This window comes from Lissotriton helveticus, chromosome 2_2 (genome assembly GCF_964261635.1).
Source record: "Lissotriton helveticus chromosome 2_2, aLisHel1.1, whole genome shotgun sequence".
Lineage (NCBI taxonomy): Eukaryota > Metazoa > Chordata > Amphibia > Caudata > Salamandridae > Lissotriton > Lissotriton helveticus.
In genome coordinates, this window is record NC_136060.1 from 51180348 (window position 1) to 51195078 (window position 14731).

The window sequence follows — 14731 nt, forward strand, 5'->3', positions numbered from 1 at the left end:
TCATCCCTAAAAGTATTTACCATTTGAGGAAGGACAAGGCGCGAACCCGAAATGCATCGAGGGGTGTGATGTACAAGTTGCCTATCTAGAATGTGAACGATTGTCCGATAAAGTATTTCAATCAATCATGCAATAGAAGTATAGAAAATTATTTTCAGCAAAGAAAAGACAAATGCACCAGTTTACGTTGGGATGACTGAATGCCAGCCACGGATACAAGAAAATTTATCAGGGATTCCAGGCTGCAATCGCGTAGAGTGTTAGGGGGTGTGAGGGGGGGAGGATGAGTGAAGTTATTTGCGTAAGAGAGTGTGTGAGTGTGTTAGTGTGAGGGTGAGTAAGTGTGTGTGAGGCTGAAGGTGTGTGATGGTGTATGAGGGAGATGTTGTTTTAGCGTTACTGAGCGTGTGTGAAAGAGTGTGATAGTTTTGTTGTGTGAGGGTGATGTTAAGAGTGTGTGTATATGTTAATAATAATTAAGTAATGTGTTGTTTGTAACTAAAGGTGTCCCCTTTGTATTACTTCAGTCTTATGTGTATATTAGTATGTAATTTTAAATGTGTATGTATTGTACTAACTATGTGTATGTTTTGTAACATGTTTGTGTAGTCTCGTTTTTTTTTTTTTTTTAAAATGGCCGACGTATAGCGTCACGTCGACGTCTGCTATGTTTAGCGGTCTAGTTTATTTTTGAGTTGTGTGTGTTTTTTGTTTACGTATTTCTCTAGCCAATCGGAGCGCGACGTTTTTGACGTAGCGTTCCGATTTGCATACGTCAACCGTTGAATTCCCCATTGATCGAGAATGTTGGTGTGCGGAAGGCGTGTTCTTGTCCCGGTGGTGTTGCTGCGTCGTTTGACAGGTAAGAATGTATTCCTAAGTTTATTTTAATGTAATGTAATGTAGTATATATACTATGTAAAATTTAAATACTTGCTAAATTTATTTAATTCACTCGTAATATTTGTAAATGTTTGTAATGTAACATAAAGTAGTGTTTTTTATTGGCGATGTGTAATGCATATGTTTTGTTAAACTGTAATGTAATGTATTAATGTCCTTTTTTTGGTAATTTGACATACAAAAGGGGTTTGTTTCATTTCGAAGTGGTAAATGTGTTGTAATATATTGATGTAAGTTGTTTTTTTATTATTTTTTTGTGTGATGCTGAAGTAGTCGGATAATTTGTTATTGACGTACTTGAAGTATGAAATGAAACTTTGTGTCTTTGCTGACTGTAGTATTTTTAGCAATGTATGAACGACATGTACAGTGAACTAATGTATTTTTCGTTAGATTTTTGTGACTGACTCTTTCTATGTTCGTAATATGTTTTATTGTATTTGAACTAATTCCGTCTGGATAAATGCTATTGTGTTAAGCGTTTCTTTTTTTGTGTAAATCTCGACTATTGTATTCAATGCGTCCCATTTTCCGGATGAATCGTTCTTGTTTATTTCCCTCTGAAAAATTTGATTGTTTCTGAATTTTTGTTTATTTCGTCATATTTGCTTTATATTAGACGGAATTCCGTGAGAAGAAGTGCTATTGTTGTATGCGTCCGGTTTTTTGTGTAACTGTTGACTACTGTCTTTAAACCGTCCCATTCTCCGGATGAATAGTGCTTGTTTATTGCCCGGCGAAAAAGTTGCCTGTTTCACTTGTGTCTTTGTATCTCCTCGTCCTCGCTTCCTGCCACATATTTGTATTTGTTTCCTTTGTGTAATATTGTTGTAATATCGTACGAATTAAATTTACTTTTTGGCCCGAAGACTGATTAACATCCTTGCATCCTTTTAGGTCAATGATGTTAAGTTTTTTTTGTGTCTAACGTATCTGATGCTATACTCCGTCGACCCCCTTGTTTTCCGTCCTGAAATTTCTTTATGTGTAAGAAAATGGCCTAACATTCCTCAAATTGCAGAGTGGGTGAATGCTGCAGAGTGGGTGAATGCTGCAGAGTGGGTGAATGCTGCAGAGTGGGTGAATGCTGCAGAGTGGGTGTATGCTGCAGAGTGGGTGAATGCTGCAGAGTGGGTGAATGCTGCAGAGTGGGTGAATGCTGCAGAGTGGGTGAATGCTGCAGAGTGGGTGAATGCTGCAGAGTGGGTGAATGCTGCAGAGTGGGTGAATGCTGCAGAGTGGGTGAATGCTGCAGAGTGGGTGAATGCTGCAGAGTGGGTGAATGCTGCAGAGTGGGTGAATGCTGCAGATTGGGTGAATGCTGCAGATTGGGTGAATGCTGCAGATTGGGTGAATGCTGCAGATTGGGTGAATGCTGCAGATTGGGTGAATGCTGTCTATTGGGTGAATGCTGTCTATTGGGTGAATGCTGTAGATTGGGTGAATGCTGTAGATTGGGTGAATGATGGAGATTGGGTGAATGATGGTGAGTGGGTGAATGATGCAGAGTTTCTGAAAGATGGATAGTGTGTGAATGATGGATAGAGTGTGAATGATGGAGAGGCAGAGTGCTGTTGCGTTTTTGAGTGTTAGTGTGTGTAACTGAGGGTGAGTCGTTGAGGGTGAGTGAGGGTGATGTTGAGTGAAGGTGAGGGTGAGGTGTTGAATGGTATTGAGGGTGAGGGTGAGGTGTTAAGGGTGAGTGAGTGTGACTTGTTGAGGATGAGTGAGGGTGAGTGAGGTGTTAAGAGTGAGGTGTTAAGGATGAGATGTTGAGGGTGAGTGATGGTGATGTTGAGTGTAGATGAGGGTGATGTGTTGAGTGTGAGTGAGGGTGAGTGATGGTGAGGGTGAGTGAGGGTGTGGAATTGTGGGTGAGGTGATAAGGGTGAAGTTAGTGAGGGTGAGGTGTTGAGGGTGAGGGTCTGAGGGTATGCTGTGCTGTACCTGCTCCGTGTGTGAGGGAAGCTTGCACTGTTGCCGCCTGTGCTGTACCTGATGTATGTGTGATGAAAGCTTGCACTGCTGCTGTCGGTGCTGTACCTGTTCCATGTGTAAGGGAAGCTTGCACTGCTGTTGGCTGTGCTGTACCTGCTCCGTGTTTGAGTGAAGCTTGCATTGCCGTTGCCTGTGCAGTACCTGCTCCGTGTGTGATGGAAGCTTGCACTGCAGCTGCCTGTGCTGTACCTGATGTATGTGTGAGGGAAGCTTGCACTGCTGCTGTCGGTGCTGTACCTGTTCCATGTGTAAGGGAAGCTTGCACTGCTGTTGCCTGTGCTGTACCTGCTCCGTGTTTGAGTGAAGCTTGCATTGCCGTTGCCTGTGCTATACCTGCTCCGTGTGTGATGGAAGCTTGCACTGCAGCTGCCTGTGCTGTACCTGATGTATGTGTGAGGGAAGCTTGCACTGCTGCTGTCGGTGCTGTACCTGTTCCATGTGTAAGGGAAGCTTGCACTGCTGTTGCCTGTGCTGTACCTGCTCCGTGTTTGAGTGAAGCTTGCATTGCCGTTGCCTGTGCTATACCTGCTCCGTGTGTGATGGAAGCTTGCACTGCTGCTGTCGGTGCTGTACCTGTTGCATGTGTAAGGGAAGCTTGCACTGCTGCCGCCTGTGCTGTACCTGATCTATGTGTGAGGGAAGCTTGCACTGCTGCTGCCTGTGCTGTACCTGCTCTGTGTGTGAGGGAAGCTTGTACTGCTGCCGCCTGTGCTGTACCTGATCTATGTGTGAGGGAAGCTTGCACTGCTGCTGTCGGTGCTGTACCTGTTCCATGTGTAAGGGAAGTTTGCACTGCTGTTGCCTGTGCTGTACCTGCTCCTTGTTTTCGAGTGAAGCTTGCACTGCTGCCGCCTGTGCTGTACCTGATCTATGTGTGAGGGAAGCTTGCACTGCTGCTGTCGGTGCTGTACCTGTTCCATGTGTAAGGGAAGCTTGCACTGCTGTTGGCTGTGCTGTACCTGCTCCGTGTTTGAGTGAAGCTTGCATTGCCGTTGCCTGTGCTATACCTGCTCCGTGTGTGATGGAAGCTTGCACTGCTGCTGTCAGTGCTGTACCTGTTGCATGTGTAAGAGAAGCTTGCACTGCTGCCGCCTGTGCTGTACCTGATCTATGTGTGAGGGAAGCTTGCACTGCTGCTGCCTGTGCTGTACCTGCTCTGTGTGTGAGGGAAGCTTGCACTGCTGCCGGCTGTGCTGTACCTGATGTATGTGTGAGGGAAGATTGCACTGCAGCTCTCGGTGCTGTACCTGTTCCATGTGTAAGGGAATGCTGTTGCCTGTGCTGTACCTGCTCCGTGTTTGAGTGAAGCTTGCATTGCCGTTGCCTGTGCTGGAGCAGCTCCGTGTGTGATGGAAGATTGTGAGATCTGGCATAACGGAAGGATTGGTAGTGCGTGCACAGTTTTTTTTTTTGTTTGTTTATTGTTGTAGTGAAAAGTTTTATGTATGCACTGTGTATGTTCTCTTTGTGTGTTTTCTTTTTTATATTTTCTTTATTTCAGGGAATGAGCTGCTACGATGGACAGGTAATGACAAATTAATTTGCATAATATTAAAGCGTGTCTTTGTGACTTTTATACTTTTGTTTATTGATTTGCTTATTGTAAAGCTAATGTAATTATTTTATTAGGTCTCTCTGCTCGCATGTACTTTCTGCCTGGCTTCTTGCATTTGATTTTTATTTTATCAATGGCTGCTATTTCGGTGTATTTGTTGCCATGGATTGTGTTCCGTTTTGCCGTACGTGTTTTTTGGTCGCACTTGGCTTGTGTATACGTTTCTAAAATTATGTAGTGTATGTAAATAAAAGTTTTTGTTTTTCTGTTCTAGTAAAGGGTATTACGCAATGTATTCCCTTTACGTTTGTTACGTAAGGGATGTTAGCGTTCTATTTTTTAATTGATGGTGATGTAATTATGAGCGTTACGTAATTTTTAGCCAATCGCAGCTCTACGTTGTGTGACGTAGCGTTGCATTTGACATGCGTCAACGGGGCTTTTTCCAAATTGATGTGAATGTTCGTGCGGTAAAGGTGTGTTATTCCTCCGTGTTTGTTGCTGCGTCGTCTGACTGGTAAGATGTACATTTATTAAAAGTGAGTACATGAATTTGAATGTATTAATACGTGTGTGTATATACGTATTATTAATAATGTTTTATTAGGATGTATGAGTGTTTTATTTGTATTGCGCCATGTGTATTATCGAGTTTTGAGTTACAATATTCCTTAGTACTGTTCTAAAAGATATATGTTTGAAAAATATAGTTTTTTCGAAATGTTACATAAAGCAATGTTTATGTTTGTATGTGTTATGTCTTTGAAATTGCGTCCCTTGTTATTTCTCGCTCACTTTCCTTGTGTTTTGAATTTTTCTTGATCTTTATGCGAATGTTGGCTCGTGTTTAAGTAGATTCTTTGGGATGCATTGAGTAATCTTTGCTAGTGTCTTCCTGGTATGTAGTTTCAGTAGTTCCGTTTCGCCTGAGGTGGCACTGTGATGTTTATTTTCCCTCTGACTTAGCTTTTGCTTGTGTCATTTGTACCGGTATGTGACTTGTTTCGCCGCTATTCATTTTTTTTGTTAGTTGCTTGTTGTAGTTAAAAGTATAATGTATGCACTGTGTATGTTCTCTTTGTTGTGTTTTTTTTTATATTTTCTACATTTCAGGGAATGAGCTGCTACGATCGACAGGTAATGACAATTTTATTTGCATATTATGAAAAAGTGCCTTTGTGAGTTCTTATACTTTTGTTTATGCCTTTCCTTTTATTGATGTTAATGTAATTATTGTATTTGGTTTTGCTTTGCTCGTACGTATTTTCTGTCTGGCTCCTCTCATTAGAGTGTGTTTAGTATTTTATCAATGGCTGCTATTTAGTTTTATTCTTTGGCATGGATTGAGTTTCGTTTTGGCGTACGTGTTTTTCGGTCGCACTTTCCTTGTGTGTAGTAATTTTCTCTTGCACGGCATCCCTTATGTCCATTTCTGCAGCAATAGCACATTATTAACATTCTGCAACCCCACACTACAATTGAGCGACATGAGATCATCACTCATTGCCAGTAGAGCCGTATTTAGAACTCCCCCAGTCTCATTTAGACATAGAACTGCAGTACTGTACAGCACCAAAGCATGCTTGTATAGCTGTAATTCTGTGTGCAACGTACAAAAAGTTGTTCTAAAGCGTGCACTTCAGGCTGGTGGTGTGTGTGACTGTTGAAAGCGTGGATTGATGGCTGTTTGTGTGGGTGTATGCATGGTGAAAGGATGCACTGATGACTGTTGTGTGTGTACGCCTTGTGAATGTGTCCATTGCTAGCTATTAGTGTGTGTGCCTGTTAAAAGCGCACATGTTTGGATTGTATGTCGTTTGTCTGCTGAGTAATGCTGTAGTGGTAATGATTGGTGCTGTGGTGGTAAGTGTTTGTGTGTGGTTGTAGTGTGATAGTGTGTTGATGGTGAGTGAGGGTGAGGTGTTGAGGGTGAGTGGATGATGGTGTGAGGGTGACGGTGTCAGGGTGAGAGTGAGTGATTGTTGGCGAGCGTGAGGCTATGAGGCTTATTGAGAATGTGAGTGGGTGTGCGAGGATGTGTGAGAGTGTGTGAGTGTGGCGTTGCGTGGGTGAGTGGCGTTGCGTGGCTGAGTGGCGTTGCGTGGCTGAGTGGCGTTGCGTGGCTGAGTGGCGTTGCGTGGCTGAGTGGCGTTGCGTGGCTGAGTGGCGTTGCGTGGGTGAGTGGCGTTGCGTGGGTGAGTGGCGTTGCGTGGGTGAGTGGCGTTGCGTGGCTGAGTGGCGTTGCGTGGCTGAGTGGCGTTGCGTGGCTGAGTGGCGTTGCGTGGCTGAGTGGCGTTGCGTGGCTGAGTGGCGTTGCGTGGGTGAGTGGCGTTGCGTGGCTGAGTGGCGTTGCGTGGGTGAGTGGCGTTGCGTGGCTGAGTGGCGTTGCGTGGCTGAGTGGCGTTGCGTGGCTGAGTGGCGTTGCGTGGCTGAGTGGCGTTGCGTGGCTGAGTGGCGTTGCGTGGCTGAGTGGCGTTGCGTGGGTGAGTGGCGTTGCGTGGGTGAGTGGCGTTGCGTGGGTGAGTGGCGTTGCGTGGGTGAGTGGCGTTGCGTGGGTGAGTGGCGTTGCGTGGCTGAGTGGCGTTGCGTGGGGGAGTGGCGTTGCGTGGGGGAGTGGCGTTGCGTGGGGGAGTGGCGTTGCGTGGGGGAGTGGCGTTGCGTGGGGGAGTGGCGTTGCGTGCCAGAGTGGCGTTGCGTGCCAGAGTGGCGTTGCGTGCCAGAGTGGCGTTGCGTGCCAGAGTGGCGTTGCGTGCCAGAGTGGCGTTGCGTGCCAGAGTGGCGTTGCGTGCCAGAGTGGCGTTGCGTGCCAGAGTGGCGTTGCGTGGGTGAGTGGCGTTGCGTGGGTGAGTGGCGTTGCGTGGGTGAGTGGCGTTGCGTGGGTGAGTGGCGTTGCGTGGGTGAGTGGCGTTGCGTGGGTGAGTGGCGTTGCGTGGCTGAGTGGCGTTGCGTGGCTGAGTGGCGTTGCGTGGCTGAGTGGCGTTGCGTGGCTGAGTGGCGTTGCGTGGCTGAGTGGCGTTGCGTGGCTGAGTGGCGTTGCGTGCCAGAGTGGCGTTGCGTGCCAGAGTGGCGTTGCGTGCCAGAGTGGCGTTGCGTGCCAGAGTGGCGTTGCGTGCCAGAGTGGCGTTGCGTGCCAGAGTGGCGTTGCGTGCCAGAGTGGCGTTGCGTGCCAGAGTGGCGTTGCGTGCCAGAGTGGCGTTGCGTGCCAGAGTGGCGTTGCGTGCCAGAGTGGCGTTGCGTGCCAGAGTGGCGTTGCGTGCCAGAGTGGCGTTGCGTGCCAGAGTGGCGTTGCGTGCCAGAGTGGCGTTGCGTGGGTGAGTGGCGTTGCGTGGGTGAGTGGCGTTGCGTGGGTGAGTGGCGTTGCGTGGGTGAGTGGCGTTGCGTGGGTGAGTGGCGTTGCGTGGGTGAGTGGCGTTGCGTGGGGGAGTGGCGTTGCGTGGGTGAGTGGCGTTGCGTGTGTGAGTGGCGTTGCGTGTGTGAGTGGCGTTGCGTGGGTGAGTGGCGTTGCGTGGGTGAGTGGCGTTGCGTGGGTGAGTGGCGTTGCGTGGGTGAGTGGCGTTGCGTGGGTGAGTGGCGTTGCGTGGGTGAGTGGCGTTGCGTGGCTGAGTGGCGTTGCGTGGCTGAGTGGCGTTGCGTGGCTGAGTGGCGTTGCGTGGCTGAGTGGCGTTGCGTGGCTGAGTGGCGTTGCGTGGCTGAGTGGCGTTGCGTGGCTGAGTGGCGTTGCGTGGCTGAGTGGCGTTGCGTGGCTGAGTGGCGTTGCGTGGCTGAGTGGCGTTGCGTGGCTGAGTGGCGTTGCGTGCCAGAGTGGCGTTGCGTGCCAGAGTGGCGTTGCGTGCCAGAGTGGCGTTGCGTGCCAGAGTGGCGTTGCGTGCCAGAGTGGCGTTGCGTGCCAGAGTGGCATTGCGTGGGTGAGTGGCGTTGCGTGGGTGAGTGGCGTTGCGTGGGTGAGTGGCGTTGCGTGGGTGAGTGGCGTTGCGTGGGTGAGTGGCGTTGCGTGGGTGAGTGGCGTTGCATGGGTGAGTGGCGTTGCATGGGTGAGTGGCGTTGCGTGGGTGAGTGGCGTTGCGTGGGTGAGTGGCGTTGCATGGGTGAGTGGCGTTGCGTGGCTGAGTGGCGTTGCGTGGCTGAGTGGCGTTGCGTGGGTGAGTGGCGTTGCGTGGGTGAGTGGCGTTGCGTGGGTGAGTGGCGTTGCGTGGGTGAGTGGCGTTGCGTGGGTGAGTGGCGTTGCGTGGGTGAGTGGCGTTGCGTGGGTGAGTGGCGTTGCGTGGGTGAGTGGCGTTGCGTGGGTGAGTGGCGTTGCGTGGCTGAGTGGCGTTGCGTGGCTGAGTGGCGTTGCGTGGCTGAGTGGCGTTGCGTGGCTGAGTGGCGTTGCGTGGCTGAGTGGCGTTGCGTGGCTGAGTGGCGTTGCGTGGCTGAGTGGCGTTGCGTGCCAGAGTGGCGTTGCGTGCCAGAGTGGCGTTGCGTGCCAGAGTGGCGTTGCGTGCCAGAGTGGCGTTGCGTGCCAGAGTGGCGTTGCGTGCCAGAGTGGCGTTGCGTGCCAGAGTGGCATTGCGTGGGTGAGTGGCGTTGCGTGGGTGAGTGGCGTTGCGTGGGTGAGTGGCGTTGCGTGGGTGAGTGGCGTTGCGTGGGTGAGTGGCGTTGCGTGGGTGAGTGGCGTTGCATGGGTGAGTGGCGTTGCATGGGTGAGTGGCGTTGCGTGGGTGAGTGGCGTTGCGTGGGTGAGTGGCGTTGCATGGGTGAGTGGCGTTGCATGGGTGAGTGGCGTTGCGTGGCTGAGTGGCGTTGCGTGGCTGAGTGGCGTTGCGTGGGTGAGTGGCGTTGCGTGGGTGAGTGGCGTTGCGTGGGTGAGTGGCGTTGCGTGGGTGAGTGGCATTGCGTGGGTGAGTGGCGTTGCGTGGGTGAGTGGCGTTGCGTGGCTGAGTGGCGTTGCGTGGGTGAGTGGCGTTGCGTGGCTGAGTGGCGTTGCGTGGCTGAGTGGCGTTGCGTGGCTGAGTGGCAGTGAGTGGCTGAGTGGCGTTGCATGTGTGCGTGGCGTTGCGTGTGTGAGTGGCGTGCATGAGTGGCGTTGCGTGGGTGAGTGGCGTTGCGTGGGTGAGTGGCGTTGCGTGGGTGAGTGGCGTTGCGTGGGTGAGTGGCGTTGCGTGGGTGAGTGGCGTTGCGTGGGTGAGTGGCGTTGCGTGGCTGAGTGGCGTTGCGTGCGTGAGTGGCGTTGCGTGGCTGAGTGGCGTTGCGTGCGTGAGTGGCGTTGCGTGCCTGAGTGGCGTTGCGTGGCTGAGTGAAACAGGCAGAAACGTAAATGGAGAGGGGGGTGAGAGTTAAAAGAGAGAGTGAAACAGGCAGAAACGTGGAGAGTTAAAAAAAAAAAGCAAATGAATCTAAGCTGCGAGATGTGGCATAACAGAAGGATTGGTACTGCGTGCACCGCTGCTTGGGGTATCTGCGAGATTTGTGTAAGTAAATGGAGAGGGGGGTGAGAGTTGGAAGAGAGAGTGAAACAGGCAGAAACGTGGGGAGTTAAAAGAAAGAGGGAATGAATCTAAGCTGCGAGATGTGGCATAACAGAAGGATTGGTACTGCGTGCACCTCTGCTTGGGGTATCTGCGAGATATGTGTAAGTAAATGGAGAGGGGGGTGAGAGTTAAAAGAGAGAGTGAAACAGGAAGAAACGTGGAGAGTTAAAAGAAAGAGCGAATGAATCTAAGCTGCGAGATGTGGCATAACAGAAGGATTGGTACTGCGTGCACCGCTGCTTGGGGTATCTGCGAGATTTGTGTAAGTAAATGGAGAGGGGGGTGAGAGTTAAAAGAGAGAGTGAAACAGGCAGAAACGTGGAGAGTTAAAAGAAAGAGCGAAAGAATCTAAGCTGCGAGATGTGGCATAACAGAAGGATTGGTACTGCGTGCACCGCTGCTTGGGGTATCTGCGAGATTTGTGTAAGTAAATGGAGAGGGGGGTGAGAGTTGGAAGAGAGAGTGAAACAGGCAGAAACGTGAATCTAAGCTGCGAGACGGAGAGGGAGGGAGAGAGGAGGAAAAAGAGAGGGGGAGTGAGACAGAGGGAGGAACACAGTTAGAGTGAGACAGAGGAAGACAGGAGAGAGGGAGGGGGAGCTATAGATGTAGGGAGAGCGCGAGAGAAAGAGAGCGATAAAATTATGTGTATGCCGGGAGGGCTCAGTGCACGAAGCCTTCGGCTGCAGGGTCCTGTGATTAACTTCATGGTCAGTTTTATGTTGTTGCTGTCCCTCCAAGCGCAATGCCGCTGCCAGCAATACCAGCATCAAAGAAAACAAGACGGAGGGAAGAGAGGGGAGAGGGGAGAGGGGAGGGGGGAGGAGAAATGCGACACGGCGGGAAGGGGCAGGCAGGATGACTCAGGGGAGGGGGCGGAGCGGGGCAGAGCGGCATGTGGGTGTGAACAAGCCGGGCCTTTGAAGTGAAGCTAAGTTTCACTTCAAAGGTGTCGGAGGAATGCGGGCGGCTGTGCACGCGCTTTTAAGCTCAATGCACATGCGCATTGAGCTTAAAAGTCACGGGCACTGCAAGGAATCGCCACGATTCCTTGAAAGTTAGATAAAGTCTGGATGAGCCCCTATAGTCTCGCTTGCTCGATGCGCATGCGCATCGACAGGCGAGACCTAAAAATGACGTCAGCGTGCATGGGTGGCGCCTAAGTATCTATCACTAACATGTCTCTTTCACATGCTAATGATAACTACCTCCTTGTCTGTGCCTTGTGGGCCCATTTCTGGATCACTCATCTGACATCCACTGCGCTGCACTCTCTGTAACTTTTTGGGAGGACTTCTCAGTTCTCTCTGAATCTTGAACCAGTCAGTGCTATAGAGGAGACTTAAGATCCACAACCTTGTTTTCTGGTAGCAAATCAGAACACAAAGCCAAATAGATTTCTAATACAGCACAATTCGTATTGAATACGCTATCTATCCTGGAAACAATATTTATTGCAAAATAAATTAGACAACACTTTATTTTCTTTGAGAATAAGTGAGGCAGTTTACCTGTGCTTGGGTGTAAACTGAATTTCTCGGAACCATCTCCATGCAGTGTGTAGGATATCTCTGCATTAGATCGAATATCTGCATCAGAAGCAGAAACTTGTAGAACCACTTTGCCAGCCAGGATGTCTTCGGGAATGGTTTCGGTATATAAAATCTAGATGAGACAGAAACCAACATGGGCAGATTAGAACAATGTATTGCAGCACCTAAAAATCATGTGTAAGGGATGAAACTGTAACCCAGTTGTGAGGAAAATCGGACACAATGCGAGCTTGGGATTTAAATCCTCGAAAGTAAGGATGACTGATTATCTAATTAATAGCTTTGCATTTAATGCATTATTCAATGAGGTAATTAAGGAATGACAGACGTTCACATGCTCAGGAGAGAGCAGGAAACTGATTAAACCAAGCAACTCTAATTCCTTAAATGCAATCATTTTGTAACTATCAAGCCTCGGAAAACAAGTTTGTCATTCTGTGAAACAAATATATAAATATAACTGCATTTCAGGAACAAAGGAATTGGAAAAATTTACTATTTTTTTAGAACATATCCCAAAGCTGTGCCTGACTAAGGGTACTGTTTTAATTTTAAAATTATGTCTAACATTTTGTAAATATCTCTGTCACAACTCGGACAAATAACCGCTTGAAACTGTGGCACTCAATACATCATAGAATATGCTGTTCTGTACATCAATTGTATTAATCCATCAGCAAAGGCCACATATGAACAGCAGCTGCCGTCATGGACCTGCTGGGCCTTACTGATAGGGGCAGTTTGTGCTTTCGCCTTCATAACTTTTTTCCCAGAAAAAAATCTACTCTGAATGTGCATCCTTTTTTACAAGTTGGGGGAATTCTAAAGGTATCGGAGGTTTGTAGTTTTCTCTAGAGGGGACAAGCACAATTTTGATTTTTTTTTTTAATGAAAAAAGGATGTTTTAATATACTAATAGCAAGAACAAAATGTTGGCATTTTTTCATCGTAATTTTTGAAATTGAATAGCTAGTGTGTGCAAGTCTGGTTCCACAGAGACTGTTCTATTGTGAAAAGGGTAAATAAATAGTCTCATTAATGTGGAAAGGTGGGACTATCTTTGACAGAATATAAGAGTGTGTTTTAAGAACAACCTGATGTTCGTGCACTAGTATAATGGATTCACAGCTGTTCAAGCTTTCAATCCACTCAAAATGTGCTGGAAGGTAACTGTAATGAGGAAGGCCAAATTTGAGGATAGAAAACCTAGCAGGCAAGAGTGTAGCTACTTAAATGAATGCACCTTAAGTGGTGTAAGAACCACCATCAGTGGCTTGCGCAGCGGGATATCCCTTTTGAGGCCTTCCATAAAAGCTGCATCATTTTCACCAAAGCTCTTTGAGAAAATTTTTACAGTATTATACAAATTTTTTGCATTCAGCCACATAGAATGCGCATGTGTGCTTTCAAGCTAATTTGAGAATTATCATACACTCCTTTGGAAGTTGCAGATATTTAAATACTGAGGTTTTAGGTGCAAATCGCAAGATTCATTGCCCTTAGGTTGGGGTGGACCTAAAGACCTTGATGTCAAGCTAAGAGGTCTCATCATGGCGGCAACGTTTCATGGGGATGGATAACCATTCTAAAATTAGCAAGTACTACAGGTTGCCACACCCATGTGTGAGAGTAGAGGATTACTTTTTTAATGTTTGCCACATTTTGAATACATATGCCTGCATTTGGAATTAATGGCAAGGGAAGGGAGGAGGGGGTGGGAGAATAAGTAGGTTATTTTGTTTTAGGTTTAAACCTTTATTAACTGATAAAACCCAATTAAAGGGGTACAGGTCTCATCAGTGAAAAGATAATTCATAGCTGCAAGGTGCCCATCTTTATCTGTGATATCTTCAGCTAACCCTGACTTTTTAAACAACGGCACTTTACTGCTGGGGTTTTTGAGTGAATTGTTACAATGTTAACAGCAATGTTTCAAGTCTTAGAATACAATGTGAAGTGTGTTAAAATGTCAGGGCTGACTTAAAGTGAAACATTAGCAATGGGATCTCATGGCAGCTATTGATGTCCTCACAACTGCACCACCACCTTAATGTAGTCCCTCAAAGAGTGCAGAATAATGGCGGTGAGCATGCTTAAAGCACCAAGCTTCTGGAGCCTAAGCGCACTGGGCTACAAATTAATCTGACGTCATTTCAAATTTTGTGAAAAATCTCTTTGGAAGTTTCATAAAATAACAAATAAAAAACAGTAGAAGCATATGAACATAGAAGGAAAAACAGAGTGAATAATCACTTAAATATATATCATTCAATTGTATGGAGTATTGCCAGTACTCTGGAAAGAAGGGTAATGTGCTTAACTCAGGAGCGAGTGATAGAATATGCCTATCTTGGTGAGCTGGGCATCAATGAGGACTTGTAAATTAAACAGAAATATCATAATATTCAAGAAGGAGTAGGTGAACTCTACCTAATTGTGTTTAGGAATGTATTATTAAAGCATTTGAATATAGCACTCTCGTGTTTATAATCCATTATTAGCACTCTAAACAGTACAGAATCCTGACAGTAAGATATAGGAGGGTAATGAGATGTGAGAGTACATTACACAGACTTTCTATGCTTAATATAGTTCAACGTGAAACACTACATGCCCTTCACGAGTTCTCTTTTCAATTAAATATGCACTTTATAACAACCACTGCAAAAAAAACATGTTTTTAAAACACTGGAAAATCACCTTTTCTCAATTTTGGGAGTTAGACTGCTGAATTAACTCTGGTAAGCACAGATTTAATAACATTTGGAAAATGATCAAAAAAATCCCAGGACAGCCTAAGCAAATACCTTTGACCAACTGATATACAGTGCAGGTCAGGTCTTCTGGATTTGGCATCCTCCTATAGGCAGATGATACCCATAATGTGGTACCTATAAGTAAATTCTATCTGTTTATGCAAGCACTAAAGCTCAACTCAATAAGTCATAAGTTTCTCTATTGGGTCCCATGTCCAATACTTAGTCCCCTGACTGGTGGCCTGAGGGGTTCTGGCCTGCACCCTCCCTGGAACATTTGGTCAGAAACCAAGAGATTATTTTAATCTGGACTTTCCATGGGCCTTCAAGTGAATCTGGTTACTAACACCTGCTTTGCCACTCTTCAAAGGTCAAAGAACTTCTTCATATTTTTCCCCAGAGTCCTTTCACACATCCATAGTTCGAGCTTTATGTGCATCTAAACTGGACTATTGAAAC

General features: G+C 47.4%; 1 protein-coding gene across 4 annotated transcripts in view; it reads right to left on the reverse strand.

Moving 5' to 3' along the window:
- The window catches only part of FAT1 (FAT atypical cadherin 1), a 318166-nt gene that overhangs the window by 83906 nt on the left and 219529 nt on the right, over positions 1-14731 (reverse strand). For all 4 annotated transcript variants that reach the window (XM_078678099.1, XM_078678098.1, XM_078678096.1 and 1 more), the window contains exon 12: positions 11475-11628. In XM_078678099.1, coding sequence (XP_078534225.1) covers positions 11475-11628 — 154 coding nt within the window. The remainder of the gene's footprint in view (positions 1-11474; positions 11629-14731) is intronic.